The sequence below is a fragment of the Triturus cristatus genome, chromosome 9 (genome assembly GCF_964204655.1).
Source record: "Triturus cristatus chromosome 9, aTriCri1.1, whole genome shotgun sequence".
NCBI lineage: Eukaryota > Metazoa > Chordata > Amphibia > Caudata > Salamandridae > Triturus > Triturus cristatus.
Genome location: NC_140592.1, coordinates 521,603,249 through 521,622,384, shown reverse-complemented (window position 1 = coordinate 521,622,384; position 19,136 = coordinate 521,603,249). Strand labels below are relative to the sequence as shown.

The following is a 19,136-nucleotide window of genomic DNA, read 5'->3' as shown; positions in this document are numbered from 1 at the left end:
TCCTTCGTGGCAAAATCAGGTCTTTATTTCAAAATTGCAGCTCTTCTGGCGCGTTTCGGATAACACAGTATCCTTGTTCACATACGGAAGTGCAGTCCGCCAACAGTTTTTATACCTGTGTAACTTTTTTTGTGAGTTTTTTTCTCTTTTGTGTAATGTGATACTAAACATAGAAAACATCCTTATTTCGCGCTAGTCTGCTTACTTTGGTCTACAAAAATAGCGTATTTGACACAGAATAACAAACCATGAAATGGTGGCTTTGTAGTTGGTGATATTGGCATGACAATTAACAAATCTTATTGTCCACAAACTTTTTTAGTACATGTATGTATATATATATATATATATGTATATATATATATATATATATATATATATATATATATATATATTATCTACTGGCGGACGCCAGTAGATAGTTATAGTTAGGACCGTGTTTCCATAGGAAATCTGAAAATTCTATTTTGAATAACTTTGGCGCCGGTTGACGAATCCTCGCGAAATTTTCAAAACTAATGGGGCGCTCCGCTCAGCTCGTCAAGCGGGGGCCGAGAAAAAAGGGGGGTCCCAAAACGCGTTTTCCCCATGCATTTTTCCATAGGACCTTTAGTCGAAGGTACAGCCCGAACGGCTGAACAGAATTACTTGAAATTTGGCAGAGAGGTAGTCCTCAGGTCAGGGATGTGCCTTTTGGATATATGGTGTCAATCTGTTCAGTAGTTCCTGAGAAAATTGCAGTTAAAGCACATAAATATCTATAGCCGCGCACGGTGCGCGCACCCTAACGTGCGCGAGCGTAATTCTGATTGGTGGTTACATGTCAGTCAACGTTCGAATCGGTCGAAATCAGGAAGTGTCGGCCGCCATTTTGTTTGTTGTGGGTGCGAGAGTGAAAAATAGAGGTGGCGAACGTGAAAAGAGGGCAGGGTAGAGAGTTCCTGACCCCCTAGCCTTTGTCAGGGGGTCCCTAACGGACCCCGAAGGGTGAAAAAAAATTTTTTTAAATCGCGGGGTGCGCTCACGGTGCGCGCACGGTGAAAAACCATTTAAATGTGTTTTTTTTTTAATTAGCATTTAAAAAACCGTACAAATTCACTTAAAAAACCATAGGTTTCACACACGTTATAGTTAGGAATTAGCATTTAAAAAACCTTGCAAATTCACTTAAAAAACCATAGGTTTCGCACATGTTATAGTTAGGTGGACATTTCACTCATAAAAAACCAATGAAATTCCACCGTTATAGTTAGTTCAGATAAATATAACTCGCGCTACCGCCACTCTATCACAAGGATGATGTCATCAGTGATGTCATGAGTAATACCACTGACCATGTCATGAGTGATGTAATATGTGACGTCATGAGCAGTGGATTGCGGGCGCGTGAGTTATAGTTATCTGAACTAACTATAACAGTGGAATTTCATTGGTTTTTTAAGAGTGAAATGTCCACCTAACTATAACATGTGTGAAACCTATGGTTTTTTAAGTGAATATATATATATATATTACCTACTGGCGGTCGCCAGTAGGTAGTTATAGTTAGGACCGTGTTTCCATAGGAAATCTCAAAATTCTATTTTGAATAACTTTGGCACCGGTTGACCAATCCTCGCAAGATTTTCAAAACTAATGGGGCGCTACGCTCCGCTCCTACCCTGAAAGTCTCGGGGTGATTCGTCAAGCGGGGGCTGAGAAAAAAGTGGGGGCCCCAAAACGCGTTTTCCCCATGCATTTTTCCATAGGACCTTTAGACACAGCTACAGCCCGAACGGCTGAACAGAGTTACTTGAAATTTGGCAGAGAGGTAGTCTACAGGTCAAGGATGTGCCTTTTGTAGGTTTGGTGTAAATCTGTTCAGTAGTTCCTAAGAAAATAGCATTTAAATCAATATATATATCTGTAAGCGCGCACCGAGCATGGCTTATAAACTAGATGAACATTTAATAGATAACCTTTCACAACGAAGCGCATAATATGTCCTCCGTGTGCGGACGGTGCGCGAAGCGCATCGCGCGTACATGGCCCATCCAGCGTAACGTGGGCACGCGGTGCGCGTAGCGCACCGCGTGTCCACCGTGCGTGCACGGCACTAACTGCGTAAAGTGGGCGCGCGGTGCGCGAAGCGCACCGTGCGCGCACGGAACGAACTGCGTGAAGTGGGCGCACACGGCACGAACGGCGTAAAGTAACTTAGCATTTAAAAAAACGTACAAATTCACTGAAAAAACCATAGGTTTCACACACATTATAGTTAGGAATTAGCATTTAAAAAACCTTGCAAATTCACTGAAAAAACCATAGGTTTCACACGATCCTCTGCTGATGCTAATACTGTATTTAGACACTTATTTGCCCATGTCTTCTTCCATTAAATTTTAGCTATACATATATTACAAATATTTTCTTTTCATAAAGACACATATGTCATCAGCAGAGGATTGCGGTCGCGTGAGTTATAGTTGCCTGCACTAACTATAACGTGGAATTTCATTGGTTTTTTACGAGTGAAATGTACAGCTAACTATAACTTGTGTGAAACCTATGGTTTTTTCAGTGAATATATATATATATACACACACAGCGCTGCTGCCACAAAATTACATAATTCCATTGGCCCGCCTATGCCCAGCAACAACTAAAACCACTTACGTTTTTTATGTCGCATGTTTGGCCCAGCAAGACTCTGTTAATTGATATCCGCTGTAAAGACTGCTCAACTGCCACCCTGAACTCTCGGGCATCTGAAACCTTCAAACCAGGGTGCATGTTAATGAAATCAGTTTCAATGTATGAATTCGCCAACAAAAAGGAATACAACGAAAACTGTGGGAAAGCATGTCAAATCCACTTTTAGAAAGAGTGTGAACTTTCGGGATAGATTTATACCCATGTGGAAGGTTGTACCAAAGTACCCATCTTCCTATGTGAACATTTACAACTTGAATCTTCCACTTACATCACATGGTTCTTATGAAAAACTTGAATAGCGAACAATCAAGAATGTTTGCAATAAAGCACAAAACGCCTTCCTATACATCAGATAGTGATCACCAATTGTCCTCATTGTCTCCTGGTTCTACTGAGGCAGATGCCAGAGTCTGATTATTTCAATCACAGAGGAATGTGGACTGGTATAACAAATTAAGAATCTACCCATACCAGCAAAGTCATCTGATATTGTTTATCACTTTGGTAATTCCTACCATGATACCACATTGCTGATCACTCCTTTCATATAATGCTCATAATCTCTCACATTCTGTTCTCTAAGTGTCATAGGCATTCGGTTATTAGATCGTGTACTGTAATAACGTGCAAAGTTAAGTGTTAAGCATTCTTTCATGTAAACCGAAGAATTAACGCTGTAGTTGTTCGTGCTTAGGCGAAATGTTAATGTGTAAAGGAGCATTTCTAACTAATGAATATTTACAATATTAATGTGTTCATGTAACATGTTAAATTTAATGATTTATATATGCGTATACTTGCTAAAGCTTGTGTATTGTTCTTATGTTGGCAAAATTCAGTAGGCTTAACGTGTATTTGTCCCTGTTCGCTCTCATGTTCAGGGCTGCTATTAGAATTCATGTGTATGTGGAATTGTCTTTCTCACCTTTCTGTTGGAGGTGGAGAAATTCATCCTTGTTAGTTAGAATAACACTTTTGTTTTAGAAGTTAGGTTCAGGAAGGAGAAGATACATTTGACAGCGATGCTGGTAATGTGGGATGGTGTTCTTTCTCACTGGAGAAGGCCTGGGATCAATGTAATTGAGCAAGGGCCTGGGATCACAATTGCTGCATGGAAAGTTACCTACAAGGAGGCGTCTAGCTGGATGTGGTGATCTTGTGATGTGATGAGGGGTGTGACCTAAGATTTTTGTGTTCGGGTGAGGGACAAAGTCTGGGAGTTCTGCCGTGCCTTGAGAGGAGAGAGCATCTTAGAACGAGCTCTGTAGCTTTATGCTACTTGACACATTCAACGTGAGTGCATTTTTAAGGAAGCTTTCACGAGCTGACACCTTTTTTGGGACTTGCCTGGGGATGCTAAGTTGGGATGTCACAATAGTGGTAGTGTAGGGACAGATTAAAGCTTTTTACTTATGAACCTCCAATGAAGAAGACTCTTGATGTTGGCGCAGTTATTTTCTGCATCCTGATTCTGGAACTGGTTATTCTGTGTATGGTACATTGTCTTAACTTCACCTGTAGGTTTGGCCTTGTATTAGTTCTAATGTATTTCCACACCCTCATTTTGAGGTGTTTGTATGTCCAACTTTTCTTGGCTTTGTAATAAACCTACTAAACTTTGAATCTGGAGTCTGTGTTTCTTTAGCGACATGGACTACTGTGGTGGTAATATATACAGTGTACCACTTGATTTGAAAAACTTCTACTAAATGTCTCATGGATTCCAGTCTACCATCATTTTACAGAAGAAAATGACTAACAAGGTCCAGTTATTGTAATTTTATCTCACCAGATAGATAGGTTTAACCTTTTAACATTTTGTGGTTTAGATATTGTTCAACACCTTTTTAATAATCGCTGCACATGAACAAACATACATGCAGATGCGTAGAGTTTACTATGCTATTTATTACCATTGCTGCCTTTCCCACACTCAACTATGGTAACAAATAGCATATTAAGATCCATTCCTCTTCAGTGTATGCACTAGACGAGAAGGTGGACTCAGAGTCCTAGTTGCAATTAGGACAAATTTAAAAAGATCATTCAGATAGCATGAGTATCCAACAAGCTAAAGGTTATACTTCAGTTTTATAAATTGTGGCTTCGAAATGCTTATTTGGTCACACATTTTCACACATATAAATATATGATGAATATCGAGTATGAAGCAAACACAAGAAGATGATGGACGTGGCGCTGAAACTTTTCAGACACTCACTCCCAGTCACAGATCTGGGTTGAATCCATCATCGTTCTTTAGCTCACTTTGCCACCCCAGTTAAGACAAAGCTATATGCAAATCAGTCTTGACCCTGTGCCTCATGGGAACAGTCCAGCCCTAACTGCCAAGCCATGTCTTCTCTGGACCGGAAACAAGCATCCTGGGACCGGTTTCAGGGCAACAGCCCTCATAAGCCAGGCTAGCTTGAATCCAGTGTCAAAGTGAGCAAGGGACCCACGTCTGGGCATAACCTGCCAACTCAGGCCGAACAAAGCAAACACAAGGAGATGATGGACGGAGCCCTGAAACTTTTCTGACACTTACAACCAGTCACAGATCTGGGTTGAGCGACACCAGTTCAGACACAGCTATACACAAATCAGTCTTGACCCTGTGCCTCATGGGAACAGTCCAGCCTGAACTGCCAAGCCATGTCTTTCCTGGACCAGAAATAGGCATCCTGGTACCGGTTTCTGGCTAGCAGCCCTCATCAGCCAGGCTAGCTTGATTCCAGTGGCAAAGTGAGCAAGGGACCCACGACTGGACATACCCTGCCACCTTAGGGTGACCAAAGCAAACACAAGGAGATGACGGATGAAGCGCTGAAACTTTTCAGACACTCACCCCCAGTCACAGATCTGGGTTGAATCTATCATTGTTCTTTAGCTTACTTAGCCACCCCTGTTCAGACACAGCTATGTGCAAATCTGTCTTGACCCTGTGCCTCATGGGAACAGTTCAGCTCAAACTGCTAAACCATGTCTTTCCTGGACCGGAAACATGCATCCTGGGACCGGTTATGGAGCATAAAATGGGCGTTGCTCCATGCCCATTCTCAAAGTTTTAATCATGGAGTTCACAAACTTCCTTTTGCATATGTCATTTTACAATGTAAAACCCATTCATACTGTATTTGATGTAGAGCTTACTATGTAAATCCACTCCTTTGTATTTGCCACAGTATTCATCCTGCAAAGCCCCTGGCTGTTCTGTTTTCAAGGGGACTGTCAACAGTGTCTTTCTCAGGTTTCATCCCCTGAACTTCTTCATAGGAATAACACAACTGCTGACAAATCAAATGCATATACAGAATATAAACATAGGGGTGGAACCAAACCCCTCTCATTACTGCCTTTTAGACGTTTTGGTGATCACCTGTGCTCTGGCAACAACTAAACTGTCTCTAGTTTGGCCTAAGAATGGAAGTAAGAGGTTGAGCTGAGGTTTTGGTGAAAGGCAAGCTTCAGACAATGAAGCTATCGTCTGAAATGCTTCTAAGGGAAATTTCTTCTGTGCACCAACATGAAGCAAATGTGCAGCTTGGCTGAGAAATAGAGCTACACATCATTAGTCAGGAGCAGCACTGACTAAATGTCAATAATACGCTTAAAGACTATGCTATTAATGGATGGATGTTAATTTAAAAATATATAATTCAGGTTAACCTGTGTTTGAATCTTAGGCCTCCATATAGTCTAACAAGTCATTTTGAGTTCATTATGTGTTTTGATTGAGGGGTTTTCAAGTGTTAAAACACAATTTAGCAGATATGTATGTAGGGAGCTATTGAATATGTACAAGAGCAGGTTTGAGGTTAAGTTTTCCGAACTTGGTTGTTGAGATTAATGACAGACTCTTTAACAAGCTACAGAAATTGAAAACCACGCTTTCAAGTAATAACATTTTTACATGTTACCTAATCACTGTAAATAAAAATACGCTTTAAAAAAAATAATCAGTGAGTCAGAATGAGTGTGAATTAGTGATTTAGAATGAGAACGAGTGAGACTGAGTGAGTAAAAGTGAGAACTAGTGGGTGTGAGTACTTATGAGGGAATCAGAGTGAAAGGGAGTGCAAATGAGTGAGAATAACAGTGAGTGAGACTGAAGGATTGTGAGCAGGGAGAATGAGTGAGTAAATGTAAGGGAGCATGAGTGAGAATGTGGTGTTATGCTTGCAAGTCCACCGTTGATCTTGGCATACTGATGGTAATTCTTGGCCTATAGAGTCACCCATGACAAAATCCTGGTGTTGGCATATTGGAGGAAATTCTTAGTGTAAGGAAACCCGGCTAATAGTTGTGCGGGATGCGAGGTCTTCAAAAGTAATAGATCCACAATTTCCTCATCAATGGGATCCAAGCACCCCACAGTAGCACTTGACTCTCTAAGGGTGGCGAAGCAGAGCAGTCCAAGTCCTACTCAAAGAAGGTGGTGTGGGATAGTAATCACTATTCTCTGGGACACACTCAAATAATTATCCAGTCTATGCTTTTCCTTTAGGAAAGGAAAAGTAAATTTATTAAACACACTATTAAATATTAGGCAGTCATTTACAAAGATATACATAGGGTAGGTGGAAATAACTTACAACACTAACATCTCATTTGACGGGAAACATCGTTGACATCGCATTCAGTACACTGCGATGCTGTTACATCGCGGTCGTTACAACGAACGCGATGTAACCACGCGATGTCATTACAACGCAAGTCTTTACATCGACTTGCGCTAGATGGCGTGCTAACATTACAAATAGTGTAGTTTACTATCCCAACACCTTCCCTACTGTTAAGTGGACTGGAGTTGGAATAGTAAATTACGCTTTTCTAATGTTAGCACGCCATCTAGCGCAAGTCGATGTAAAGACTTGCGTTGTAATAGCATAGCGTAGTAACATCGCAGTCGTTCTAACAAATGCGATGTAACTGCACGCGTTGTAATGACTCGCGTTGTTACGTCATACATCCCATTTGACCCTCAAAGTTCACATGTGGGGTTCACTCTGAATAAGGCAGGCCTATTGACTTTGTCAAGGTCACCACATTTAAAGATCAAGAACCACTCTATAACCACCATCAGTAACCATATTTCCTCTGCAATCATTAATATTAATAAAGCATTGGAAACTTTTTTGAGAAAAATCATAAATGGAAAATCACAGCCAGCAATACACTTACAAATAAGAATTGTGAAAAAACAAAATACATGTATGTGCCTGTGGCTTTCTTCAACCACTTTAGGCTACAAATCATGCAGCCATGGGACCAACCACAAGAGGTCAATGCAGTCCAAGGCTGTAGAACGGGCATTTCATCCTTGAGAGAGCCTGAACTTTAGGCTGACAGCCTGAGGGGTTGTAATTTATTTGACCCAGGAAACTTAAGGTGGCTTTTGAAATTCCTTGAGGGGGACTACCATGACTCCAGCAGCCCCACCACAATTCCTCTGTGAAACATATGCAGTGCCCCTGCTATCCTGAGGCCATCACAAAAAGGAGACCTGCAATTATGGAGCGCTCTATCCTAGGAGCGTATTAAAATAGCGGTTCTGGCAGCGGCCTCTGTTTGGTGTGCAGGGCTTTGTCCCAGCAGCTTGTTTATGCTTATTTTCTTTTTTAGTTGGGGGCGCCCGGTCCCACCCAGGGACTCCGCCATGTGCTTTTCCTTGGTGCAGCATGGGGACCCAGCCTCGGGCTGCTCTTGCTGGCTTCCTTCACTGCTGGCATGGGAGCAGGCAGCTAAATTCTCCCTGCCTACACCATGGGGGCAGAGTGCTGTGTTGGCGTCAGTAGCCCTGCATCCCACACATGTGGGGGCCAGCCCACCACCATTGTAGGGAGCACAACCTAGTTGGGGGCCTCTTCCTCCTGTTGTGGGGGAGTGCTATAGCACCATTCCCCCCGTTTTCTATTGGGGCTGAGGATGTGATTCTGGGCAGCTTTCTCCTTTTATGGAGAGTGTGATGGCACTCCCTCTTCTTTTGCCTCACTGGGGACCTCAGGATGGGTCCCGGGTCCCAGCAATCCCTAAGACGGCCCAGGGACTAGCAGAGCTCTGGGGAGGAGACCCCATGCACGCATCCTCCCAAGCTCATTAATTACTAAAGAAGCTTGTGTCGTCCCCTGGGCACATATCTATCCCAGGGAAAGTTAGAAGAATTGCAGAAGAGGCCCAGGCGCTCGGTCACTCAATCTGGCAGGTCAAAAGGCAATTCTTTCACCTTCGATATCTCGGGACAAATTGTGCCAATCTCCACAATCTTAGGTTCATTTTGCTCCTTGTGACAATACCTAGCTACCTGTAGCCTTTCCAGCAAACTCTACTTTGCAGGGAACTGGTTCCACTGGCTCACTGCACCAGCCTTTCTCCTTCTCCTAGTCAGAGACTCCTCCCATTCTGCTGGGCACAGAAGTCCAGATATTGCCACAACTGGTCCTTAGAGGGTGAAAGTGGAACAGCCTCACTGATCCTGGAGAGACCCACTGATCTGGAGGCCAACTGTGGGCAGAGTCCTTAGTTCCATCAAGGCATCAGGAGGCCTGTCCTTCCAGTTGTCAATGGTATTACTGCCTTCCAAATTTAGTGTCCAACTCTCTGTTTCTCCCTTATGAAAGAGCTTTAAAGTGGGGGTGGAAACTTCTAGAAGCCAGACACCATTGTCCAACCTATGGTGCCACATCAAACCTCTACCCCGTCTCAGTCCTCCTGCATAGCATGATGGGACAATTCAAGATGGCGTAGTCAAGTAGTCTCTGCTCTTATCTGCTCTGGGTGCCTCTGCACAGCCCCTAGCTGACATTAGTGCCAGGGATTTTCCCACCAAAATGTCAAAGAGGAGCCCGCTCCTGTGGGCTCCAGAGGTCTGTGCATCCTCCTTTGTTCAGTGGGCCTGGGTGGTGACAGCGAATTACCCGATGCAGATTTTCTTCCCCACCCCTCCCTCTTTAGGTGCTAAGTGAAGCACTCTGAAGTACTCCTTTTGTGTGGGAAGGCCTTTAGTTCCTCTGCTGGGGAGCAGAGTAATTAACTTAACTTAACTATACATTCAGACTCTTGGGAGTTGCACATTCAAAATTGGTGCACATATTTCACCCCTGTTTGATACCTTACTTGGATGCGAAACCAGTAGTAAAACTCATCCACTGCAAAAAGTTCAAAACCAGGTGATCAAAAAGTGAACAATGTGGGCAGATTAAATGTTCAGAATCCATTTTGCTACAATACACTTAGCATGACAGGCACCAATGACAAAATGCTGACACTGGCATACAAGAGGTAATAATTGGCACTGGCATACTGAGATTATGCTTTGCATATGGAGCCCCCATTGCAAAAAGCTGACAATGGCACAACGTGGGTAATCCTTGGCAGAGAAGCATTTGTGGAAAAATGTGGATGCTGGTAAACAGGAGAAATTCTTAGCATGGGGCACCAGTCCCAAAACACTGTCACTGGCACACTGCCGGTAATTCTTGGCATAAGAAAGGAAATCTGTGGCATATGAAAGAGAGGGCAACAGTGTCAAAATACAGGCCGTGATATACTAGAGGTAATTTTTTAATACGGGCCACCAATTGGTATATGGTCAGCACTTTTGACAAAATTGTAGCACTGGCATTTTGTATGCAACTTTAGGCTTAATGGGGCACTTATAGCATATAGTAGGCACCAATAAGAAAATGTTTGCCCTTGCACAATGGAGGTCTTTTCTGACATATGGAGGCATCAATAGCGCATTTTTTTAAAACTTGGTCACGTCCTGGAGGCTATTTGTTTTTATTGATATGGCACACCATACAAGGACTTGAATATTTAATGAGCACTCTTTCAGAGACTATGGCATTAGAGCAAAGTTATGTGAAAAGTGTGCTTTAAACAGCTCTATTTGACTCAGTTATATCACCAGGATGGCCTCTGACAGGTAAATATGTCAACTTTCAAATGATAAATAGCAGCAAGGTTTAAAGTGCAGGGAGAAGAGTGTTGCATAAATGCTAGGCATATTTGATATGGTGAACAACCTTTACAACGCAACTATTACAACGCACTACACTTACAACGACATTTTTACAACGCAACATCCACTACAACGCATTCCATTACATCGCATGACACTACAACGCATGTTTAAAAACTACCTTTACAACGCATTCCATTACATCGCATACTACCTTTACAACGCATACCATTACAACGCAATCCAACACTTACCCTACTGTTGCACCCCCTGGTGTTAGAATAGTAATTTTTACCCCTATACTATCCAATACTTACCTTAAATGCAATTTAATATTATGCGTTGTAATGGTATGCGTTGTAAAGGTAGTATGCGATGTAATGGAATGCGTTGTAAAGGTAGTTTTTAAACATGCGTTGTAGTGTCATGCTATGTAATGGAATGCGTTGTAGTGGATGTTGCGTTGTAAAAAATGCGTTGTAAGTGCATGCGTTGTAAAAGTGTGCGTTGTAACGACATACATCCATTTGATATATACTGGTTTCTCCTCTCTGCAGATCATCTCACAATTGCCACTAACAATTCTCAAGTCCTGAAATAGATAGAAGCTGGAGTTTAGGATCCAAAATACCAAAGCATCTGGTAGTAAACGGCATGAACTAGAAATAATTAATCTTGGAAGGGCAGCTGTTTACAGAGGTGATATAGGTCTATGGACCGCACCTGGAGCAAAGATCGAGAGGAATGGTTTTAGTACTCATTCAAGGGGAGTCTGCATTGAAATCATAAACACTGAATAGACCCACCCATGTGCAGGAACTCCAAAACATTTTTCTCAAAATAACATTTTTGGCAGTATCTTCGCCTTGATTCAGAAAGGTCAGGAAGTACATACGACAAAGATGTATTAATTATCTGCCAAAAACAGACCAATTCCATTTATTTTCTTTTAAAGAAGGAATAAACTTCATAAAGCCTTAAAAGGTCACTAAAAGAAGGAAAAGTGACATTTAACAAGCATTCTTCACAAACCCTTTTTAATGTCTTTTAAAGTGAATGAGAGGGAAACATGGGGTAATGTAACTGTGTAGTCTGTAGCTATGTGAGAATAACAATGGAACCCTTACGCCGGCGTCCCATCATGCCCTGACGGAAAAGCTAGCTCAGTTCTTTTTAATGCAATAAGTAAAAGGTACATATAAATCAAATGTTCTCTCTCCCATCAGGGGGGAGGGCAGGTTGCTTATTATTTTAATGGAGATTCACCTGAAGGAGAACTAGGATAACAGGTAAGAAACCATTAATTCTCCTTCAGGGTATCTCCATGGATAATCATAAGCAATGAATGGATGGTTAGCTCACCCCTTAAGCTGTGAGGGAAGAGATAAGAAAGATAAAAAACGACACAAAGAGAATTCTCAAAGAGGTTTGCCTTACTTGGGAATCTGCTGTAGAATATGAATCAAGGCAATAGTGTCTTGTAAAGGAATGAACAGATCTCCAGGTTACTGCTTGGCAGCTCTGAGAGATTGGAATATATCTCAGTAGTGCAGCTCTAGCAGCTTTGCCTTTGGCTGAATGTGGTTTGCCTTGCCAGTTAAAGCTTTGTTAGCTTTCTGATAGCACAGGAGTATGCAAGACACTATCCATCAAGTTAGTGATAGGTCCAATATGGAAAATAGTGTCTGTAATGGCCATTAGTTTACAAACATCTGTTTTTTCTCAAAGCTTTAGTTTTGTCCAGATTAAACTTTAACACCTTACTCACGTCAAGAGTGTGGCGAAACCTCTCTGCCCGAGAAGAGGGGTTCTGAAATAATATAGCTAAATTAATGCTCTGATTAACGAACAAGTTACTTACCTTCCGTAACGATATATCTGTAAGAAACATTAGTAGTGATAGATTCCTTACCTCAGAATTACCCCCAGGCGTCAGACTGGATCCGGAAAGTTTTCGTCAGCAGTACCCCTGCGTGTCAGAAGGTGGCATTGTGCGGCTCCGCGTTCATCGTTGGCGTCACGGTCACTGAGATAACGTCGCGGCAGCTACTTAGATGCCGCCCTCGCGCGCTGACGTCAGTTCTGTACACGACTTTCCGCACCAGGAACGCAGAGCCATGCAAGATACTGACCACTGGTGCCTAGAAGGGATGACCTTAACCCTAGAAATCAGTTCGCAGAACAGAGAGGATGGGTGGGGCGGTAAGGAACTTGTTCATCTGAAAGAAACACGTAGTGATAGATTTCTTAACTTAGAATAGATACCCCAGCAATACCAACCTCGGTGGTGGGTCTGCGAACCAAGATCGCACCAAGAAGTCCCGGAGAACAGAACGGCCAAAGAAGCCATCTCTCCAGACGTGGCTGTCCAGGCAATAATGCTAAGTACAAGTGTGCAGCGAGGCCCACGTAGCTGCCTGACAGATGTCTTGCAAGGGGACACAACGTCCCAATACTGTAGTGGCTGCCATCGCCCGGGTGGAATGGTCGTGCAGCCCCACTGGAGGCTTCTTTTTAGCCAAAGAATAACAGGCTTTGATACACAAGACAACCCATCGGGAAATGGTCCGCTTGAGTACAGCTCAACCTTTCTTTGCGCCTACGTAGCCAACAAAGAGCTGGTCATCCACCCGGAACTGTTGTGTGCGGTTCAGGTAAAATGAGAGCGCACGTTTTGGGTCCAGACGGTGGAGCCTCTCTTCCTCTCTGGAAGGATACGGAGGCGGAAAGAAGGTGGGCAAAGTGATGGTTTGCCCGATGTGAAAAGCAGTGACAACTTTTGGCAGAAAGGATGGACGGGTTCTGAGCACAACCTTGTCAATCAATCAATCAATCAATCAATCAATCAATCAATCAATCAATCAATCACTGCATTTGTAAAGCGCGCTACATACCCGAGAGGGTCTCAAGGTGGTGGGGAGGGGGGGGTGCTACTGGTCGAAGAGCCAGGTCTGGAGGAGTCTTCTGAAGGCCAGCAGGTCCTGGGTCTGTCGTAAGATGGTGGGGAGAGTGTTCCAGGTCTTGGCGGCGAGGTAGGAGAAGGATCTGCCGCCGCCGGTGGTTTTTTGGATGCGAGGGACTGTGGCGAGGGCGAGGTTGGCTGAGCGGAGGCTTCGGGTGGGGGTGTGGAAGCTGAGTCGGTTGTTGAGGTAGGTGGGTCCGGTGTTGTGCAGTGCTTTGTGTGCGTGGATCAGGAGCTTGAAGGTGATCCTTTTGTTGACGGGGAGCCAGTGCAAGCTTCTCAGGTGGAGTGTGATGTGGCTGCGGTGGGGGACGTCGAGGATGAGTCGAGCCGAGGCGTTCTGGATGCATTGGAGTCGTCTCAGGAGCTTGTTTGTAGTTCCTGAGTAGAGGGCGTTCCCATAGTCGAGTCTGTTGGTGATGAGGGCCTGGGTAACGGTTTTTCTCGTGTCGAGGGGGATCCATTTGAAGATCCTGTGGAGCATACGGAGGGTGTTGAAGCAGGACGCGAAGACGGCGTTGACTTGCCTGGTCATGGAGAGAGTGGAGTCGAGGATGACCCCCAGGTTGCATGCGTGGTCCGTGGGTTCCGGGGCTGTGCCTAGTGACGTGGGCCACCAAGAGTCGTCCCAGGCTGATGGGGTGGGTCCGAGAATGAGGACCTCTGTCTTGTCTGAGTTCAGCTTCAGTCTCCTGTCCTTCATCCAGTCGGCTACGGCCTTCATACCTCTGTGGAGGTTAGCTTTGGCGGTGTGGGGATCTTCGTGAGGGATATGATCAGCTGGGTGTCATCGGCATAGGAGATGATGTTGAGGTTGTGTTGTCGTACGACATCGGCGAGGGGGGCCATGTAGATAATGAACAGCGTCGGGCTGAGGGAGGATCCCTGTGGGACGCCACAGATGATCTTGGTGGTTTTGGAGCGGAAGGGTGGGAGGTGGACGCTCTGGGTTCTGCCGGAGAGTTAGGATGTGGTCCAGGCCAGGGCCTTCTCTTGGATACCGGCGTCATGGAGGCGTGCTGATAGGGTGCGGTGGCAGACTGTGTCAAAGGCTGCTGATCGGTCCAGGAGGATGAGGGCGGCTGTTTCTCCTTTGTCCATCAGGGTCCGGATGTCATCAGTGGCGGCGATGAGGGCGGTCTCGGTGCTGTGGTTGCTGCGAAAACCGGATTGGGAAGGGTCCAGGATGTTGTTAACTTCGAGGTAGCGGGTCAGCTGTTTGTTGACAATCTTCTCGGTCACTTTTGCCGGGAAAGGGAGCAGAGAGATGGGCCGGAAGTTCTTGAGGGCCATGGGGTCCGCCTTGGGCTTCTTCAGAAGGGCGTTGATCTCGGCGTGCTTCCAGCTTTCTGGGAAGGTTGCTGTCTCAAAGGAACAGTTGATTGTTTTCCGGAGGTGGGGCGCGATGGTTGCGGTAGCTTTGTTGAAGACGTGGTGAGGGCAGGGGTCCGATGGGGATCCGGAGTGGATGGAGTTCATGGTTTTGATGGTGTCTTCGTCGCTGACGCTGGACCAGACGGTCAGGTGACTGGTGCGAGTGGTAGTCGCAGGGGTGGTGGACTCGATGGTGGGTGCGGGGGGTTCGGAGTTGAAGCTGTCATGGATGTCGGTGATCTTGCGGTGGAAGAAGGTGGCCAGGGAGTCGCACAGGTCTTGAGATGGCGGGATGTCGTTGGTGTTGGAGCTGGGGTTGGAGAGTTCTTTCACGATGCTGAAGAGCTCTTTGGTGTTGTGTGCGTTGTTGTCTATGCGGTCCTTGAAGGCGGTCTTCTTGGCGGTCCTGATGAGTTGGTGGTGTCTGCGGGTGGCGCTCTTGAGGGCTGTGTGGTTGTCTGGTGTTCGGTCGTGGAGCCATTTCTTCTCCAGCTTCCGACAGGTTTGCTTGGAGATCCGGAGGTCCTCGGTGAACCAGGCAGCTTTCTTGTTGGTGTGGTTGGTTATAGAGGTCTTGAGAGGGGTGAGGGTGTTGGCGCAGTCGTTGATCCACTGTGTGAGGTTGGTCGCAGCGGTGTCTGGGTCGGTGGGGTCGGTGGGTGGTCTCAGGGCGAGGGCGGTAGTCAGTTGGTCCTCGGTGACCTTGCCCCAGCAGCGGCGTGGTAGCTGTTGGGTGCGGTGGTGTGTGGTGGGTTTTCTGAAGGTGAAGTGGACGCATCTGTGGTCGGTCCAGTGTGGTTTGGTGGTGTGGTTGAAGGAGACGTGGGGGCTTGCGTAAAAGATGGGGTCGAGCGTGTGTCCAGCGGCGTGAGTAGGTGTCATTACGAGCTGTTTGAGTCCGAGGTTGGCAAGGTTGTCGATCAGGGCGGTGGAGTTGGCGTCGTTGTTGTTCTCGAGGTGGAAGTTCAGGTCCCCGAGGAGGATGTAGTCCATGGAAGCGAGGGCGTGGGTGCTGATGAGGTCGGCGATGGTGTCACTGAACTGTGGGTGGGGTCTGGGAGGTCTGTAGATGAGAGTTCCTCTGAGGGTGGTGTTGGGGCCGGTGTGGATCTGGAAGTGCATGTGCTCGGCGGTGGTGAGGGTGTCATCGGTGTTCGTTGAGATTTTAATGGAGTCTTTGTGGATGATGGCGATTCCTCCTCCCACTCCGTTTGTGCGGTCTCTGCGGGAGATCTTGTAGCCCTGTGGGATGGCTATGGCGATGTCTGGTGCTGAGGTGGCGTTCAGCCAGGTCTCCGTTAGGAAGGCGACGTCGGGGGTGGTGGAGTCCAGGAGGTCCCAGAGTTCGATGGCGTGCTTGCGAGCGGAGCGGGTGTTGAGGAGGATGCAGCGGAGGTGGTTGGGTTCTCTGGCTGGTGGCGTGGAGGGTTGGATGCTGGTGAATCTGCAGTTCCGGCAGGTGAAAGGCCCCTGGGTGCGTTTCGGGGTCGCCCGGTAGCAGGGGTGGTCTCGTCTGGCGTTGAGTGCGTGGAGGGTGCTTGCGTCATAGTGCAGTCTGGCGTTGCGGGGGGTGCGGGGTCCAGGGATTCTGGCACTGGGTGCGGTCCAGGCGCAGACGGGCGCAGGCGGCAGAGGGAGGGAAGAGCAGCTGGTAGGTGGGAGCGGGGCGGCCAATGGGAGTGAAGGGGCGGGGCCGCAGGGGCTCAGCGGCGGGGGAAAACCCGGGGAAAAACCCGGGGCAAAAACGGCAGGAAAAGACGGCGGGAGAGGGACAACAGAGCACAGGGGTACAGAAAGCAAAAACACAGGGGCACAGAATGAAAAAACAAAGTGGCACAGAAAGCCAAGCGCAGGGGTACAGAATAAAAAAGGGAGCGAGCAGTCAGGCGGCAAAAGCGGCAACGGAGGTTCAACCCACAGGGGGCGCGTGGCGGATGGGGGGAGCGACCTGCCTGGTGACAGGGTCAAAGGTCGCTCTCTACCACCGCTTTGCGGCCTCCATATGAGGGCAGAGGGAGGGAGGAGCAGCTGGGAGGTGGGAGCGGGGAGGCCAATGGCAGTGAAGGGGGCGGGGCCGCAGGGGATTAGCGGCGGGGGAAAACCCGGGGAAAAACCTGGGGAAAAAACGGCGGGAAAAGACGGCGGGAGAGGGACAACAGAGCACAGAGGTACAGAAAGCAAAACACAGGGGCACAGAATGAAAAAACAAAGTGGCACAGAAAGCCAAGCGCAGGGGTACAGAACAAAAGGGAGCGAGCAGTCAGGCGGCAAAAGCAGCAACGGAGGTTTAACCCACAGGGGGCTGCGTGGCGGATGGGGGGAGCGACCTGCCTGGTGACACAACCTTGTCCGGATGGACAGATAGAAAAGGAGGTTTACAAGAAAGCACCTGGAGCTCACTCACTCTCCTAGCGGAAGTGATGGCAACCAGGAAAGCAGTCATCAAGGTTAAGAGACGTAGAGGACAGTTGTGAAGAGGCTCAAAGGGAGCTCACATTAAATATGTAAGAACGAGGTTCAAGTTCCACTGGGGCATCACAAAAGGAATAGGAGGGAAAAGGTGAGTCATGCCTTTGAGGAATATATTTACAACAGGGGACTTGAAGCGAGAGGGCTGATCAGAGAGCCTGAGAAAGGCCGAAATAGCAGAAAGGTAGCCCTTAATAGTGCCCAGAGCAGAGCCCTGCTGGGCCAAAGAGAGAAGAAACAAAAGGACTTCTGAAAGAGGGGCAGAAAGGGGATGCACAGCCTTTGCTGTGCACCATGCCACAAATGTGTTCCACCTGCAGGCGTATACCAACTTAGTGGAGGGACGCCTGGTCGCCAGAATACCATTACAAACTTAAGGAGGCAAGTCAAAAGGAATCAACTGCCGCTGCTCAATCTCCATGCAAGGAGGTGGAGACTGGACGGGTTCGGGTGGAGGACCGTCCCTCGCTGCTGTGACAGAATATCCTCCCGAAAAGGCAGTCGGATCGGGGAATTGACTGTTATACTGAGTAGCTCGGGATACCATACTCTTCGAGCCAAGTCCGGAGCCACAAGAATGACTTGGGCCTGGTCGCGCCTGATATTTTTCAGCACTCCGGGTAGAAGTGGTATAGGCGTACAACAGACCGCAACTCCACTCGCGACGAAAAGCGTCGCCTAGCGAGTGCCGCCTCGGAAATTCCAACATGCAGAACTGCTGACATTGCGTGTTCACTTCGGTGGCGAATAGATCTAACCAAGGCTCTCCCCACTGTTGAAAGAGACCTTGTGCCAAGTCCGAGTGAAGACGCCATTTGTAATCCATCATGCACCTGCAGCTGAGTTCGTCTGCCCTGACATTCATTGAACCTTCCAGGTTTTGAACCACCAGGGAAATGCCCTGATGTTCCTGCCATGTCCAGAGGTGCAGAGCACCCTGACATAGGGTCCACGACCCCACCCCGCCCTGTTTGTTGTAATACCACATGTCAGTGGTGTTGTCTGTGGACACCTGCACAACTCTCCCCTTGACAGAGGGAAGGAATGCATTCAGTGTAAGTCGGATCGCCCGAAGCTCCAGAAGGATGATATGGAGCCGGGACTCCCCGGGAGACCAGAGGCCTCTCATCTCTGCCTCTCCCATGTGACCGCCCCATTCCACGAGGGACGCATCCGTCACCACTGTGTGCTCTAGTTGGGGAAGGGAGAGGGATCTGCTATTGACCCAATGCCGGTTTATGAGCCACCACTGCAACTGTCTTGCAGTGCCATCCGAGATCTGGACGGACTAGGACAGGTTCCCCTGGTGCTGCGCCCAATGGAACTTCAGGTCCCACTGCAGAGCCCGCATATACCATCTGGCATGATCGACCAGCAGGATGCAGGAGGCCATGAGGCCCAGCAGCCTCAGGGTCAGCCTGACCGAAACCCAGGATAGAGGCCGAAAGATCGGAATCAGAGCCTGAATATCCTGGACTCGCCGTTCGGGAGGATAAACCCGAAAGAGCGTCGTATTCAGAACCGCTCCGATGAAGAGGAGCTTCTGAGAGGGAATCAGGTGCGACTTCGACACATTGATGGTGAACCCCAGCAAATGCAGGGGGTCGGCCGTAGTCTGGAGGTGGGAGACGACTGCCTGGGGCGATCCAGCCTTCACCAGCCAGTCGTCGAGAT

The 19,136-nt window shown here is 47.2% G+C and overlaps 1 protein-coding gene across 1 annotated transcript in view; it reads right to left on the bottom strand.

The window, feature by feature from the left end:
* The window catches only part of TOP6BL (TOP6B like initiator of meiotic double strand breaks), a 2,412,394-nt gene that overhangs the window by 472,579 nt on the left and 1,920,679 nt on the right, over positions 1–19,136 (bottom strand). Inside the window, exon 13 of the mRNA XM_085627714.1 lies at positions 2,656–2,754. Coding sequence (XP_085483840.1) covers positions 2,656–2,754 — 99 coding nt within the window. The remainder of the gene's footprint in view (positions 1–2,655; positions 2,755–19,136) is intronic.